We start from the raw sequence: 18,148 nt of genomic DNA on the forward strand, positions 1-18,148 counted from the left end.
TAATCTAACTGCTTACCCATCACAAAAAATCACTTCTGCAATTACTTGAACAAAAGAAAACTACATTGCTGTCACTAGAGAGAAAAGGTACATAATCTACCCTTGGTAAAACTCATTTTTAAATAATACAATATTACATAACTAACATAATGCCAATGAGAGAAGCCTGAAAAATAATGTCAAAAATATGTTTGGCTGGAATTTCGAAGATATTATTTAAGTATGCAATTTATTTAAATAATTTCAGTTTAAAATTGTTGTAGTTGTTTTTCATTGTATGATTAACCTAACAGTTCACATTCGAAACAGTTTCCTAATGTTAAGTTTTCCTAGAGGAAAATAACTCAATTTCTTACCTGAGGATAAAATTGGCATTACAGTTGTATCAGAAAGGGTTGTCATTTCTTGTCCAATGAGTGGTGAACTTTCTCCTCCATCAAACATTCCAAAAACCTTTACTTTATAGGTGGTACCTGCCCTGAAATGTTAAAAAATATAGTCTGTATGGATAATTGACTCAAGTGGTAGTATTTTTTTTTGTTTTTTTATAGACATTTATCTTCATTTACTACCTTTCACTTAGAACTAAAATGCATAACATTATAAGAGAAGTAAATTAATTCCCACCACATTCTCTTTCATGCTTACCTTGCTAGGTATCAAGGGAAACTAACCTGTAAGCTCTCCTGAAAATACCAGGGGTCACAGCACCAGTTTCTGCCTTGCCTTTCTATCCCATGCAGAATTCCTACCATGCCACTGAGCATGTAAGGAAACGACCTGGCTCTTTATTCACTGCTGCTAAGTAATGGGCTTTAAGAAAATAACTAAAATGTACTTTGCAAGGTAAGAGAAGGTACCTAGCGCAATGCCTGGCCATTAGTAGGCTCAATAAATTTCAACGGCTCTACTCTTGTATTTAGATGCTAATATTGTTGAATGAATGGCTGAACAAATAAACTTCCCAAAAGGCAATACACAATAGTCCTTCCTTTTTTACAGAAATGAATGTGAGGTCCCATTAGAACTCTAACTTCCTTGTTTTCCACGGCACAGCCCAAAGGTAGTCCTTTAATCAGCCCATCCTCTCCTGCCAACTAGCATCAAGTATAGAGTCCTGCCGTGTCTCTTCCATGTCTCACACTAGAGGATGATTCACACTCAGGATCTCAGGATGAGTCACCTGTGCCTTTCCAGAAGGCACAGGAACCCCCACATTTACACAGGGCTGGCTGGTTGCAAGCAGCTTCTCATGAAACTAGGCTCAGGGATGTTCATGTTTAAAAAGCAGGGTGTGGTTGAAAAGATGTCACTCTTGATCCTCTATAACACAAATCATTAAAATATTACAAAAATAAGTTTGCTCGTGCCTTAAGATCTGCTGCTCACCTAAAACCTCAACTTCAGCAGCACCAAGTATAAGAGAACAACATCAGCAGATTTTAAACACTCTAATGGCAAACAGACACATGAGTGACTATTTGTGTAAGGTCAATAATTTACATACATTGTTCATTGTTTTAGCACAAACGAATATAGTTAATTCCTACCTAAGTTCCTCCAAAACAACTGTGTTGTCATATGGTCCAAGCACTAATTCCCCCAGTCTTCTATCATCTCCTGTAGGGTGGAATGTAACTTTATAACCCTTCACTTCCCCAGGAGCAGGCTCCCAAGTCACTCGGAAGCTTGACATTGTTGGATCAGATGTTTTAAGGTTTCTGGGTGACTTAAATCGAGAAGCTGTAAAGATAAAAAAAAATTTAAGAAACATAATCCAAAAAACTAGGCTGGCTTTTAGAGTTTCATATTAGCCCTTAAAATAATACATCTAAATAGAAATAACTCTGTGATATACATGGGATTCATCACAAATATACACTTAAAATGAATATTTATAATAAGAATTATGTCTCATATTAGAAGATAACAAACCCAATAAAACCTAATAACAGAAGGCCACCCAAGTGGATGTGTAAATTATTTTCACAATTCAGAGATATGCATTTTTATGCATATATTAATTATGTATTCTATTAATTATAATTTAGTTTATTACAGAATCTGTTTTAAGCAGTCACAAATAAAGTAGATACACTATATTAAAGTCTTCCTTTGAAACATTACACACTTTTCGAAAACAAAAAGTATCTTGTACCTGTTGTTCCCGATCCTTGCCTAAGCTTTCCTTCTCCTGTCCTATAAATTGGTAGAACTGTGATGTCATATGTGGTCTGGGGCTGAAGTCGCTTCAACACTGTTGAGGTGACTGTGGGTGGCACTTTAGCAACCATTTGTCTCCCTCCCCCACGGGGGCGGTATACAACACGGTAGTTCATGACTTTCCCAGGTGCTGGTTTCCAGGTAACTCTCATTGTTTTTTCTGTTTCTTCATCCACTTTCAAGGTCTTAGAATCGTGGGATACTATGAAATAAAAAGAAGACTAAAATATATACCATATATATGTCCATCTTTCATGCATATGACAAGAAACCATCTGTGATTTCTTAATCTTGCTTAACATTGTACTCACATAAATTCATGATAGCATATGAGCTTAAGCTCATTAAGATGTTTTCTTTTTATCTGCCTAATAACTCAAAAATGAAAGTTCAAATTGCAAGGATTTCCTCTTCATTCCAGAGACTTTAGGAAAGAAAATATCCATATCCAGAGATGAGATTTTAGAAATGTTATATTTCCATCTGTAAAGAATTCTTACTAGCTACAGTGTTGTGAGGAATACTAACATCAGGAATGTAAGACTAAAAATTTTACTTGGGCCTTGTCAGGAAAAGTTTCAAACCATAAATGACTATCCAGTGTGACTGTGGTTAGAGCTATTCCTTGTGATTGCCATATGCATGTAAGACAATGGCCAGAAAGGAATAGGAAACTCTGAGAGATAAAAATACCTCAAGGGCTTTAAAGATAAATTGGGATAAATTGAGAATTTTAGGAAGTACTATATGTGAATACAACTTGATCAGTATATATCCATATTACTTATTAAATTATCTTTTACTAATATTTCACAGCTATTAAGTAGTAAAATATCAGAAACTGGTCTCTAAATATCTACAACTAGTCAACAAGGTCCTTTTCCTTATACATCATCAGAGTTTATAAGCAGGATAATTGCATTCAGTTCAATAATCTTAATGTTAAAAAGGTTATAGAATTTTCTATAGGAAGAAACTAAGCTGAAGGAAAGACTGCAAAGAATCCTTACTTGAGAGAAATTTTCATCTTCAAAAGGGGTAAAGACCAACTGAAGTGATTAAAACCATACACACAAAATATATGAAACAAAAGTTTTAAGACATTGGACATTATGCAGCACAGTGATCCCTGGGAAATGAGAAACAAATGAGGTTGGCCCTATGTCTACCCTGGCTTAATGCTAGAAGAGAGTTTTCAAGCCCCAGTACAGGAAGGAAAAACCCCGACAGTGCTTGGTGGTCCTCCTTGGGAAACAAGTTAATGTTACAAGTCTGCGGAGTCCAAGACAACTAGAGCTTGCAGGCTAGAGTACTCTAGAGGAGAGTGTGTCACAGAGGAAAAAACTCCAGAAGTCTGCAGACAGTATGCCATGAGTTCCAGCACATATGTGTTAGGAAACTACCTGAAGCTGGGGAAAGAATCACCTGAAGGGAACAGAGGGAGCAATTCCTGGAGTTCATACAGGGCCAGAAGTACCCCAGCCAGAGAGAAAATTCTTATAATTTGGGGGCATCGTGTAAACTATAAGAAGGATATTGACTCAGCAATGGGGCAAATTAGCCCTAGACAAAAGGTTGCTCTGGTCTTGCCTAACAGAGCTTAAAAGCAAACTTCAAAAAGATCACACTATTTCAAGTAACCTAAGTGCATTCCTGAACAAAGCTAAAGAATATTTATAGACATATAAAAATATTGTAGATGAATTTTATCACAAGGTATGGCTTCTTAGAATATTACCAGGAATGCAAAGGAGAAAAATATGTCCCATAATGAGGAGAAAAATCAATTAATAGAAATGGAATTAGAAATGGCAATATGGGGAAGCAGATGTAGCTCAACACATAGAGCTTCCACCTACCATATAGGAGGCCCAGCGTTTGATACCCAGGGCCTCCTGGCCTGTGTGGCGAGCTGGCCCACATGGAGTGCTGCCATGTGCAAGGAGTGTGGCTGCCCAGGAGTGGTGCTGTCCACACAGAGAATTGACACAGCAAGATGACGCACAGAGAAGAGACAATATGAGACACAATGAACTAGGGAGCTGAGATGATGCAAGAGAATGATCACTTCTCTCCCACTCTGGAAGGTACCAGGATGGATTCCCAGAGCCACCTAATGAGAATACAACAGACACAGAAGAACGCACAGCGAATGATACAGAAAGCAGACAACGGGGTGAGGAGAGGAGAAATTTTAAAAAAAAGAAATGGCAATATGATAGAATTATTAAAGGAGTCACTAACATATTTATTACAGTTATATTCAATATGTAAAAGAAGGTAGAAGAAAGATTAAGCATGCTAAGTAGAAATGTGAAACACAAAGAAAACAACCCTAATCAAACTTTTAGAGATGAAAAATACAATGTGTAAAGTGAAAACTGCATTGAATAGGATAAACAGAAGACATCACAAAATAAAAGATTAGTGGACTTGAACTGACAATTGTAAATACCCAAAATAAAGCACACAAGCACACACACACACAAAAGACCAAAAAAATGAGCAGAGAATCAGTGAGCTTTAAAATAACTTAAAATAGACTAATATATGTAAAATTTAAATCCTCAAAGGGATGGGGAGGTGGATAATAGAAAGAAAAAAAAAAAACAGAAGTAATGGCCTAAAATTTTTCAAAGTTGTTGAAACCTATAAATTCACAGATCTGAGATGCTCAACAAACCCCAAGTACAAGAAACATAAAGTAAACTACACAAAGCACATCATAATGAAATTGCTTAAACCAGTGATTTAAAAAAAATATTAAAAGTATCCAGATAAAAAAAGACACATAATAAAGGGAAAAAGTAAGAAAGATAAAATGGGTAAAGAAATTCAAGATATGGTTATGAATTATGTTTCTAAGTGAGAGATGCTAAAGTACAATTTTGACGAAGAGTAAATTGGTGGAGCAAGCTTTTGTATTTTAATGTTTAAAAAAACAAAAAGCATACTCAGCTCAGCTCAGTTCATTCCACACTAGAAATATTAAAATTTATTCAGATTAACCCTCACTTCTCTATTACTATTCTCCGGAAGTGTGAACTATTAAAAGGAAAAACAAATATATTTCCAAAGGAAAACTAGATACAGTTTGCCTAAGTTTTGAAACTAATACACAGAATTTATTCTATTTGATTTATTATCATTATCAATCACCACAAATATTGAATGAATTGCTTTGTGACTAACATGTTCCCAGAAAGTGTTGTGCTAAAATATGTTTTCTATCTCTTAAATTTTCAGTCAGTGAAACAAGAAAATTCTCCCTCTACTACAAAATGTTAAGATCATTTTCACACAGCTCAGAGTTTAAGAAAAATACTAACATGGACATTTAAATCTTATTAGTTTCAAAATGAAAAGAAACCTATGTTCTCAAAAGAATGAGATTCCCAGACTTTAAAATATTTCCAAATTTAAATACATTATTAACAGCCAGATGTTGCACCTTGTGCCTTGACATGCTTCTCAATTATATTGCTGCCTTTTAATTAACTCTTCAAAATATAGGAGTTGAAGTTGGATATCTCATACTTTTAATGGAAGACTTGGAATGAAAGGAAGGGAAAAAAAAAAACTTGTTGGCTTCCCACAGGCAAAAATCAAGATTTTTCACATCATTAATATGTGTACCACATGCTATAAAACACTATAGTATCCTCTCACATTGTAAGTTCTTTTCATGTTTTAGTAATTCTAACAAGATTCCTTCAAACAGCCACTGTACCACCGCTAAATCAGCTGCAATAAATCGGAGGGGGAACAGAAAGTTTCCCATCAACTGTCTTTCTGGGCACAATTTATGATTTTGAATCATATCAACAATCCACATTTCATATCCTTGAGCTTCAGGTTAAAGCAATCCTGAAAACATTTCCAAAATGTCCCATTGGACACATATAAGAAAACCTAAAAGCATGACCTAGTGAGTCTACTGAATTATCCATACCTTAGGATTCATCTATCACCTGAACACCTCACTTGACTCAGATTTCTGAATATACTTTTTATACTGCTTTGCTTTCCACAATGAGAGGAAAAGAAAATACAGTTACAACTAAGCATAATAGAACAAAGAAATTTTCATGTCTTCTCTCTTTTGTACTTAGAAGTTTCATCAGTTTTCATATCTCTTCTAAAAAGTGAATATATCATTACTGCCACGTCTTCTCCTAGTTCAAAAGAGGGATGTCTGTTCACTAACCTTTAAATCATTCAAACAGATAAATAATATTTAAAATTTTCTTCAATGCTCAGCATCTAAGACATGAAAGTTTAAGCTTTCTGCTAACATATTTGTTTAAAACACATTCCTTATGGAGATTTTCAATCCCAAATAATTATCTGAAAGGTCAAACTCTTTGGAAATAGACACGTGGAGAATTTCTGGGAAAAGTTTCCCTCTAAATGCACATACTTTCATGATTTCTCAACTACATGAGTTGATCTTTCCTCCTATAAAACAAATTTAACTATATGTGTCATATATATCCTAAGTTTACAATATGACTACTCTTTACAGTAAATGAATTTCTGCCAGAATTAGAGAAGTCTAATTTCTTAAACATTAGCCAATATACTCCAGACACAGGACTTCATTTATTACCATGGAAACCAATCATATGAATATCTTAGAAACCTGCCTTTTTACAAATTTAGATTCCTTTAAGGAGTTTAAATTTTTAAAATCTGGTTAATTTTTTCACTAATTTAAGCTTAGATCTTTATAACTGAATTTGCCAGCATTAAAAACATAATTTCTTCAGACAACTCAACCAAAAAGATTTTAGTTTAAGGGCAACTTTAAATCAGGGTACAGTACTTAACTGAAGTTGCTCAAAGAATTTCTCTGTCTTAGCCAGAGAAATTACCCCACTTCTTTCTAATAGACAGCAATGCAAGAATGTCCCATTTTTCCTAATGTGTTCTTTCTGTTTTCCTGAAATCCTCCCAAAACAAAAGGAATAAAGTTTTCTCTATAAATTCTTAAAATTACCCATGCTTAAGAAATATATTTTAGAAAAGAGAATTAAGAAATCTTGGCAAATCCTTTACCAGTCAGGTAAAAAGAAATGAAAAACTGTCATTTGCAAGTATTCACAAGAAAAGATACAAATGAGATTGAGGTAAATCTGAATCACCAGAAAATTGAGTGTGCTTTCAATTTAACCTTACCAAATATAACAGGAATAAAGTAAGAAACTAAGATTAGTCCTGGATGCATAATTATCATGTCTCAATAGCCATTATCATTTATCCAACAGCTCTAAGTGGGTAAGCATTACACTTGGTGCATTATACATTGTTATTTCATTTAATCTTCAGGAAAACTCTGACACAAGCCTTGCCATCCTCATTCTACATATTAGGAAATTGTAAAGATTAGTTGGAGGGATTCAATATTTTAAAATTTGATATAATTTTTAGATACCAAACTAACCTAAATTTAAACCACACTCCTTAAAGATTTTCATTGTTCAGATCTCATTTATCACATAAAGTAAAAATGCAAGTGGATAAAGGCATATACTTTGTCATGTGAGCTGATGCCTATCAGGTCGCACCAAGTGATGGTAAAATTCCCAACACACACCCATGAGGTTACTTACATTCAGTTGTAGCTTCTCCACTCAAAGGTTCTCCTTCTCCACTGCCATACGTTGCAAATACTGAAATTTTGTATTTGGTCTCTGGCTGCAGATTTTCTATCACAGTATGAATTGCATCTCTGGGAAGACTTTTCTCTCCAGTCTCAATATCATCGTAAAGCGATTTCCATGAGACCCTGTAACCACGAACCATTCCTGGCGCAGACGTCCAATAAGCCCCAATTGATGTGTCAGTGATGTCTTTAGTAACTAAATCCTGAGGTGAACCACGTTCTAGAATATCAATGAAAGAGGAATTACTGAAAAAATGTCCACTAAATATGTAAATATTTATATATAGACAAACTGACTTGCTGGACTCAAACTCAACTTGTCACTTGTCTGTAATTGCCTATTTCTAAACTATTTCTACTTCCTATACTGCCTGTTCTGTCAGTGGAACAGACTGATGGGAAAAAACTTCAGAATTATATTTGGTTCCTACCTATCACCCTTGTGCCCTCATGTCCAATCAGATTGTAAGGTCATTCAGGATAAGAATGAGGTCCATGTTTTGAAAGATTACATGCCTAAATAAAAATAACTACCAAGGGGGAAAAAATGTATCTAAATCCTAAGATTTCACTACATTTTAGTCTGTCTTATGACATAATCCATTGTATACAATGATCTTTATTTCTTTACCATGGTCTTTTCTTCTCTAATCTAGTTTAAGTAAGCTTAATTTCAATTATTATTTACAATAACTGCAACAATCTCATCATATGCAACCTTAATTCTAACAATCAGTTTTTGGTGGAAATTTCTATTATATGCAGTTTAAAAGGCAGAAATACAAACTTTCAGTGTAGCTTAACCTTAATGAAACTAAAAACAACCAGTTCTTCTGGAAAACTTAAAAGCAATTAGTCATCAAAATAAAACACATCACTTGTCTAGCTGATCAAAAACGTCTGCTACTAAATTTTGGTTCTTTAATTCAAAAAGAAAATATAATCCAAATGGAAAAATATGGAAACCTCGACTTTAATAGGAGGGACAAATGTCCTCCAAAAAAATCCTTACAGTCCTTATTTTAAATGTAAGCTAAATATAAAGGTCACTTTTTACTAGCTACCTTAACTAGGGTTTATGCCACAGTATGATATAAATATAAAACTATCTGCTTTCATAGCATATATTTCAACAATAATAGTATATTCAAGCAAATGATATGCAATGTTCCTACAAGGATTTTGAAGGCTATCATTACTTCACTTGAAATGAAGAGTAAAAATGAGTATCTTAAAGCTTCACATAATTAACCAATTAAATTTCAACACGAAAAGTAAAGATAACAATAAATGAAACAGAAATCTGGGCAGACAAAATCCTATCATATATGGTTAAATTTAGAGGGAAAAATAAATAAAACAAGAGCTGGGCATCCTACCAGACCCCAAGCTCAAATGGAAATTTTTAACTCCATTATAAATAACTTTGCTGACAGGACATCTCATCTCTGGAGGGAAATTAGTTACATATTTCACTGCAACCAAGAATATTTATTTTCAAGAACATATTGACTTTTCCCCCTCAGTACTTGAGGATAATTCTCATTTGAGGGACCTCATTAATTCTGTTTGGGTCTTTATATTTCCTTTACTTGCAGGAGTATATAAATGCAACTCTGGACTTTGGTGCGGTGTGATGTGGTGTGGTGTGGTGTGGTGTGGTGTGGTGTGGTGTGTGGTGTGGTGTGGTGTGGTGTGGTGTGGTGTGGTGTGGTTCAGTTCGGTTCAGTTCGGTTCGGTTTGGTTTGCTTGTGTTGTGTTTTGGTTTGATTTTGCTAACTGATATCCCAACAATTAGTCTCTAAATTTAAAATGTGCACCATATGTTTCCTTTCCTTGATATTCACTCTTCTTCCATATGTGCCTCTTCTAAATTTCCTAAGTTGCAGTCAGAAATGGCTGAAATGATCATACTTAAAAATGACTTTGAATTAAAATGAGATAAATACTATTTAAATGACAGTCCAAAAAAGTATAAGACAAATTAAGTTAAGCAGAATATAGGAATTATCTTTCAAATTGACACTGCAGTAATTAACAAACAAAAACATTTCAGCTTCTACATATCACAAAGGTTGTGTCCCTTAGCCTATTTTTCCTCCCTACTTTCTACAGTGCTGTATTGTGACATTGTTTATTTCCATGACAACAGACATCAATCTCACAAACACAGGCTAAAGATTTCACTCTGAGAAAAAAATAAAAAGAGCATTGTGTTTGAAGCTAAATATATATCCACAAAGATATTTGTTGCCTAAAATCAAAAGAAGCCTACATCATTAGACATGTTTCTGCCATGATTTTAAAAAACTATCTTAACACTCTTGAGACTTGTAAAGCTAGAACTAAGTACTAGTAAAACTGCAATAGAGAACTAGTAAAATTGCAATAGAGAACTTCTTCGCAAAATTTATCAATATCCTAAGAGGAAAGTGCAAAAGGATTTTAAGATACAAAATAAAATATTAAATAAAAAATATGCCTGAGTTTTAATTGATGGCATGACAACACTAATTTGAATGAATACTGTATAAATTCTCAATTAGAGAAAAAATCTTGTAAAAACAATTGTTCCTACTGGTGGCCACATAAAGGCACCATTTGCAGGCACTGGCATTACAACATTCCTCGATAATGACATAGAAATATAGAATCCAAAGAAAAGAGAAAGACACCTCAATTCAAAAACTAGGATTAAGACGATAAACTGCTTCATAAGTGCTTCTTACATGTCAAAGTCAATTAGATAATAATGTTCCTAAATATTGTTTATACTGTTGTCAAGCACATTGATAAACTATTTTTCTTGAAAAAGCAGAAGGACCTAGTAGTCTAGCTATTGTATTACCTCCAATAATGTTGACAATATGATGTACTCAAGTAAAATTTATCACATCTCTAACCCTTGAATTTTTAGAAAATCTGATCTTGACTGGGCCAAATATTAGATTACCAAAAAATGAAGCAAATGGATTATACCTTGTGGTATAGTTGGCAGGAAGTGGGCTGACAAGGGGCCAAGCTGGCCTTGGGGCTAGGCGTGAGACCAGCTGAGCAGGCCATCAGCAAGCCAATTATCCTTCAATCCAGGATCCCTCAGCAGCAAAATAGCTGGATGGGACCCTATCATATACTTAGAATCGCCTGGAAAGCCAAAGCCAAGGCCCTGCCAAACCAATTAAACCAGGATTTGGGGGGATGTGCCTAAGCACTGGAACTTTTTAAAAATCTTCTAAATCTCCCCTGTGATGTTCATTCCTCTTCAATTCTTTACTCTTTTTCCCATATCTTTCTTTTTCTTCTTTCTGCCTGGAAGGAATACTCACATTTGCTTTCACCTTGGAATGAGCCTTCTTCATAATAAAGACAGGGACTGAACTGGTCAAAATCATGGGACACAATGATGCTACGGATGTCTGCTTGATGCTTTGTATTAGATGCGTAAAGGGCTACGTAAAAAAATTTCCCCCTTTAGGTGGCTGAATAACCTCAGAGAATGGAGAAGTTGATTTAAACTTGCAGCCACATCCTTTCTGTCTCATAACACGTGTGGGATGTTCCCGCTCTTTCCTTCCCTCCATCTTGTCTCAACAGGAAAAGGCTCTCAACTCATGCTTCTTACAGCTGATCATATTTTGTGTGAATGAGGTTTGATATAATGAACTGCAGTTTTTGTCTTCTATCTAAGGAACTTCAGACCTCACTAACTACATGAAGATATTACTTTGGCTTGTGTTAGTTTGGTTTGGGTTAGAATCAGTTTCAGAAAGAGATTTTTTTTCAGGGATCCTGGAAGGAAGGAGGAAACAGTGAGGGATAAGGAAGTAAAGATGTTAGAAAACCAGTCTGTGGCTTCTCTTCCAGGAAACTTTACTATTCCTTAAAAGCAGGAGACATAGAAATGGCAGCAGTGAACAGAAACCAACTCCAGGAAACCTTTCGCCACTTTGTCACTATCTTTCATTGACTCTGCACCTGATCTAATGGCTTCCACCTTCTCTGAATCAAATATCTTCTTTTGATCAAATATCTCTCCCTCTGTCCCAAGACTCACAAACATGTATTTTATGATCTTGGATTTGTTCTGTTTTTTTAAAAAAATGACATGTTTTCAATAATACTTAATCTCATGGCATCTGTTTTCTGCTGTTCTAAACTAAATGACTATGCTTTCTGTAATACATTTATCTCTGTTAACAGAATTCCTGGCAATTGCTTTGTAATGAAGACTTCATGTTTATTTCTGTGATTCCCTCTCTCGTGGTTTTCCCATATACCCTGTTCTCCCCAGTATAGAACCAGTATAGGTATAAGGAATAACAATGCACCTCTGTCATAAATTTGACCATACAAAATTTGATCAAGTTTTTAAAATATGGGACTCAATATTTCTGCTCTGATTCTAAAACTTGTTCACATATATTCCAAAGGTACTTTATCTCATGCTGGCTTGTATGCATCTCTGTGCTGCTGCTGTGAGATTAATTTAGACAGGTACATTCTCATGACCTGAACATTTGCAAGAAGTAGATTTCTACACTAGTTTTTTCCACGTACAAGGCCAAAGAATGAATGCCTCATTTAAATAAATTTCCTATGTTTCCTTAGACCTTTTCCATTTGCTTTCTGAAAACCAAATTATCATCCAATTCAAATATAATTATAACATGAATTAGCCAATGATTATAACTGAAAAATTAATCATAATGAAACTGTATTTCATCTTATAGATTGTTCCAACCATCTTTCACTGAGTTTCACATACCACTTTCAAAAATAGAAGTGAAATTGGAAATGTAATGTAAACCCTCTTCTAAATCAATTTGTCCTTTCCGTTAGAGCTCAGCACAAAAGTCATCCAATTTTCCACAGCAGAATAGAGAAGACCTGCTTTTGGATAATGTTCATGTTGAACTGTACTTTATTTATAATCACTGGATTAAAATCACCTTTCAAAGGACAAAGTTCACTATTTATAAGTTAACTTAGTTACTCTAAACAATACACAGTTCTTTCAAAACCTCTTGACAATTATTTTATCCTTCAAACCCTGAGAGAGCAAAATGATTTCTTCCATAATTGTTATCTCTCCCATTAGATTCAGATTTTTCTCTAATGAGTGGTTAGCTCACAGAAAAGGAAATATGAATTAATGTTTGGTAATTGTGCTAAAATTCCCGGGAAATGTCAGAGTTGTTACGCTAGAATGTATGATTTTTCAAATTATGAGACAGCAGTAAATCCAGGAAAACACAGAGCCCTTGTTTAGTCCATCTTTGAGAGGTCCCATGTTACTCAACATCATGCAGAATTCCTGTGATATGCTAAAAACCTCATTGTACAAAATGTCAACTGAGTTAGCTTGGTTTAATCTGTAGGAAGCCATTCATGTCTAGGACACTGGTAGGTTGCTACAGCAACTGAAACAAAGGAAATTCTGAATAATCATATTTTCCATACCCAAAAAACAATACTCAAAACAAAAGGAACTGTATTATTTCCAAACTGAATTTTCATTCATTTGTGATAAATCCTTGGGAAAAAATGGGCATTATTTATCTACAAGTTAATAAAGCAAAATTTCCTCTCTAGGCACTAACAATCACAACTAAAGCTTCTGTCAAGATTTAAAGTACATTTGCACATACAGCAGTGTTTTAGTAATTACAGTAAGTCATTCTATGTTAACAATAGAAAAGAAAAAAAAATGGTGTAAATCAAGCCTAACAGTTTGTGCTCAGATTCCTCTGAAGTTTGTACCTGTAATAGTAATAAACTCTGCCTTTGTTATTCTATTGCATACAGCACTAGAGCCAACCCTGAGCTTCCCTAACTGCAAGGCTAATAAATCTCACAACCAGCAACAGGGGAATTTTCTGATCATTGGCTGTATTTCAAAAAAGCTTTAGGAATCAGACTTCAGTTAGAGATGGTTATAGACCTCACTAAATATTGTAAAGGATGATTTTCCTTTTTTGAATTGAAATCTACAATGCTCTTCAGGTTATCTGTAAAATTTCCAACCTAAAGAATGCTCTTGCCGGCTGACTCCATGCATCTGGACAGAAGAAACATTCCTTCAACGCCTGCCCTTACCACCTCAACTCCCAAGAGTAGAGCAGATTAGAAAAACAGCAGCCCTCAAAAGCAGTTGCCTGGCTCTGTTTTGGGGCTTTCCAATCCCTGCATTTACCATCATATCCTATTCCTGTATATGGTATGTGGATTTGGCAGAGTTAACATAATAAAATGAAATGGAATAACCATGGGGCAAAAATCTTCTATTATTTTAATTTACTTACAACTATGCTTTCACATATTTGTCAAGTTTACCACATGTAATGAAATGGGATAAATACATTAATAAAATCAGGTTGGCAGCATTCTATTTAATCCTCCACTGTAGTAAAGAGCTTTAGTCCATTAAAGTTTTTGCTCATTACAGTTTAGTTAGGAATTTAACTATTTTTAAAGCAAACAAGAATTATTTAGCCTTCCTCCTTTTCAGGAAATGGGAAACAGTAATTTTTAAAATTAATTTTACTACCTTTGTTATCTGCCATAGAGATAATTTCTGATCAAATACATGTGTGTATATGTGGGTGTATGTGTGAACACTCACATATGCATACAACTGGTAGCTTTTCTATACCACTTGTGCAAAACTATAAAGTTATAATTAACTGCACACCTGGCCTAGAAAAGTCACAGCCCAACAGAATGTATTGGCTGTAAAATATGTAACTTGTTGTATAAAGAGTTTTTCACAAATTATCCTCAGCAAAATTGCCTTAATTTTTGAATCAAGATTTTGACTGAGTAGGACCATTTTTTAAAAGCAAGAAAATGTTGACACAGAAGTTTAAAAGATGCACCCAGAGGTAAAACTATTTTTAAGATACTTTTTATAAGGGAAAAATTTTCACAAATCAAAATTATCTACAATTTTTCTGTAAAGAATAAAAGTTCAAAAGTTTATCCTTTAAAAAAAAACTATGGAAAATCTATGCTGAAAGCCTGTCAATAACATATTAGAAAGAGAACTTCAAAAGGGCCAAAGAAAAGGACAAACTACCCAGAAATTCTGGATGTTACTACAGATGTAAAGATCACATGCTTCTATTGTTTGGATTATATATCTGTAGTTAAGGCAATTTCAGTTTCTACCATTCATAATTTTCAAAACTTTTGTGTAGCCATCAAATATCTCTGAGATACTTACTAAAGCTATATTTTTAGATATCAGTCCTAATTGATATTTCTTCTTGATGCATTATATATATATATAGTATTCTTCAGGGTATCACTTACATTTTCCCATTTGATCTCCACAGTAACTCTGGGGAAAAGGAAGAGAGATTATCATCCCCTCTTTACGGATGGGTAAACTGAGGCTCAGACAGTTTGGGGATTACACCAAGGTCGTATTGCTAAGTAGCCAAAGCAGGATTTCTCTGGTAATTACTACTTTACAAACAGATTTCATGGAATATTAGGATTAAACTCTTCACTATCATTATTTTTACTTGAATATACTATTTGGCTTGTTTGTTTTCAGTTCTTAACTAAGTCTTAAAATTTCCCATGAGAAGTGCCTATTGTAGAGTTTGTAGACTATTACAATGTCTACTATCCTAGGTTGTTCCTAGATCCATTAAATATGATGAGAATTTTGCCTAACATCACAACAACTTCACATAAGAAATATATTTTCAGATTCATTTTCTTCTATAACCATTTAAAATAAATCATACGAAATGTGGTGTAAAAAGAAGGGGAGGTTTTGCCTGATACCCATTTAAGACCTCGACTATGGTTCTGATTCAACATCATCTTAAATATCTACTGGTTTTTTAAAAATATTGCATTCCATTCTTAATGAGGTTAAACTGAGTTAGTATTTTTGTCTTAGACTATTTAGTAGTTGTACTAAGATCATGCTAAGCTGCCATTATATTGCTAAAGATTTTTTTTTTTAAGACATGTGATGCCCACTGACAACAAACTAGAGAACCAAGGAAACAGCTGCAGTCTTGTTGAAAGTTCTCACATGTATTCCGTTAACTTTGAATATCTAACATGAACTGAATTTCAGAGGTTTTTATTTAGGAAAAAAAAAAAAAAAACTTGGATTCTCATATTCCTCAAGCTACTATGAAGTCTTCAATGCATGGTGGATGAGAAGAACACTTAACTGAGAGTACCTGTGTGACCTTCGGCAATCTGAGCCCTCTGAACTACCCCTTCTTTATCCATACACGTTTCCCAAGGTCCTTCCTGCTCTAGATGTCATGTTTATTCTCTGTTTAACCAACACAAGGCACTATAAACACATTTCTATGGTCTTGTAATGCAGTCAATTCCCCAGTTCACTTCTGCTTCCCAATCCATTTTAATTCTTTCTGTTGCTTACATTCTATATCGCTGAACAAAAGGCAGTTATATGACTTTGTTTTTAAACACAAATTCCTATTAAGAGGAAGAGTTGCACATTTTTTTTTATTTAATTTTCTGGAAACATTTTAAGCTTCCAAAACGCAGAATCACAAACTCAAGGATTCCATTAAAATAACAAAATAACAGTAATTACCTTCAAGGGTTGATCCTTCCCCGAAAAGTGCATCTCCAGCTCCAGATGCATACAAGGCAGTCACTGATAAGGCATATTGTGTTCCTTCATTTAATCCCTTCAGCATAGTATTGGTTGTATCTCCCCTCACTGTGACCTCTTGAGTTTCACCTCCTGCCATAGGAGTGTATGTGACCAGATACTGTTGTACTTTTCCTGGTGCTCCACTCCAAGATAATTTCATAGTTGATGTTGTTGGGTCAGAAACACGTAAGTCTCTTGGATTCCCTCTAACTTCAATAGGTTAAACAACAACAACAACATCAAAACCATTATTTAATGAAATGACTTGAAAAACATTTTATGACTTTATACAGGTATGAGTATCAAATCAAATTTGTATCCTGTGTGAGACTATCACACTTGTAACTGTTGACCATCCAACAGGTGCTTCAGCATTTCTAAATCAGAAGAAACAAAGCAAAGATGTCTAGTTCCTTTTCTGTATTTACACAGTTTAAAATGTTTTACATAAAATACCACAATATTTCCTTGGAAGCAGAATAAAGGTCTACAAAATATTTACATGTTGATTGGTGATAAAATGTAGCTTTTATTCCTCTAAGAAATCGTCAATAAAAATAGTTCATCAGTGCAGTGCTACTGGCATCTTGGGGTAATAGCCAGAAAATAATCTGAGATGTCTTTTTATAAAAGTTATGCAGTCCCTAAGAAAAAATATAAGAAAAGAAACAGCCCACGTGAAGCCTAGCCTTGGGTCTAACACCCCAGGGGCTGCCCATCCCTTTGGCAAGCCATGCCTTTCCCAGTGCAGTGACCATGTGGTCTCTGGAGAGTCTCAAGGCATCTAACCCTGTAGCACACTCCTTGGGTACAAACAGCCTCCCAGTTTTTCTCCAGAGAACAGAAAGTTGAAGAGTCACCAGGTCATTTAATGGTGCTTAACACAAAGAGCCCTAGATACTCAAAAAGAAAGAGAAAAGTGAAGAAGTGAATTCCCAAGGGAAGAGAAAAGGATGAAAATAGCAGGAGAGAGGAAGGGTCTCATGCAGGAAAGGCTAATTACCTAGGCTGTAAACAGAGGGAAGTAGAAGGATAAGGCCTGAGCTATAGTAGCTATTCCATTTGAGTGTATATAGTCAGGCAGAAAAATCCACAAACACAGATTCACCACTTATTAGCTACAGGACTCTGAGCTAATTATTTAATGTCCCTTAATCCCAGTTTCTTCAAAAAGCTGGGTTAATAATAGTAACAACCTTATAGAATCTATACAGGCATTAAATATATGAAAATATATTACAAGCTCTCAGCATAGAATCTTATATACATAGGTGCTCTATAACTGTTCACTATTGTTAATATGTTTAGTATTATCATTTAAAAAAAACTTAAAGTTAGAAAATTATGAGTACATTAATTTTTCTTAATGATATAACATATTGAACATTAATACTTTGCAAGTAAGAACAGAATTTATCCTGGTTCCCTAACCATCCCATTTAATTAAAGTCAAGTTTAAATCTTTCTGAAGAAGTAAAATGTAATCCATTTTAATGGTACATGATGGTTTGATTTTTAATCCCTAGATTGGCATCCTACAACTTTTTTAGAATATTTAATGATATTGTTTTCTGAAGATATTTAGATGATACCATATCACTCAAACT

General features: G+C 34.5%; 1 protein-coding gene across 2 annotated transcripts in view; it reads right to left on the reverse strand.

Moving 5' to 3' along the window:
• Window positions 1-18,148, reverse strand: part of COL12A1 (collagen type XII alpha 1 chain) — a 110,768-nt gene that overhangs the window by 68,162 nt on the left and 24,458 nt on the right. For both annotated transcript variants that reach the window (XM_058307047.2, XM_058307048.2), the window contains exons 13-17: window positions 16,479-16,751; window positions 7,836-8,108; window positions 2,159-2,425; window positions 1,551-1,743; window positions 357-478 (exon numbers count right to left, since the gene is read on the reverse strand). In XM_058307047.2, coding sequence (XP_058163030.1) covers window positions 357-478; window positions 1,551-1,743; window positions 2,159-2,425; window positions 7,836-8,108; window positions 16,479-16,751 — 1,128 coding nt within the window. The remainder of the gene's footprint in view (window positions 1-356; window positions 479-1,550; window positions 1,744-2,158; window positions 2,426-7,835; window positions 8,109-16,478; window positions 16,752-18,148) is intronic.

The sequence above is a fragment of the Dasypus novemcinctus genome, chromosome 11, assembly GCF_030445035.2.
Source record: "Dasypus novemcinctus isolate mDasNov1 chromosome 11, mDasNov1.1.hap2, whole genome shotgun sequence".
Taxonomy (NCBI): Eukaryota; Metazoa; Chordata; class Mammalia; order Cingulata; family Dasypodidae; genus Dasypus; species Dasypus novemcinctus.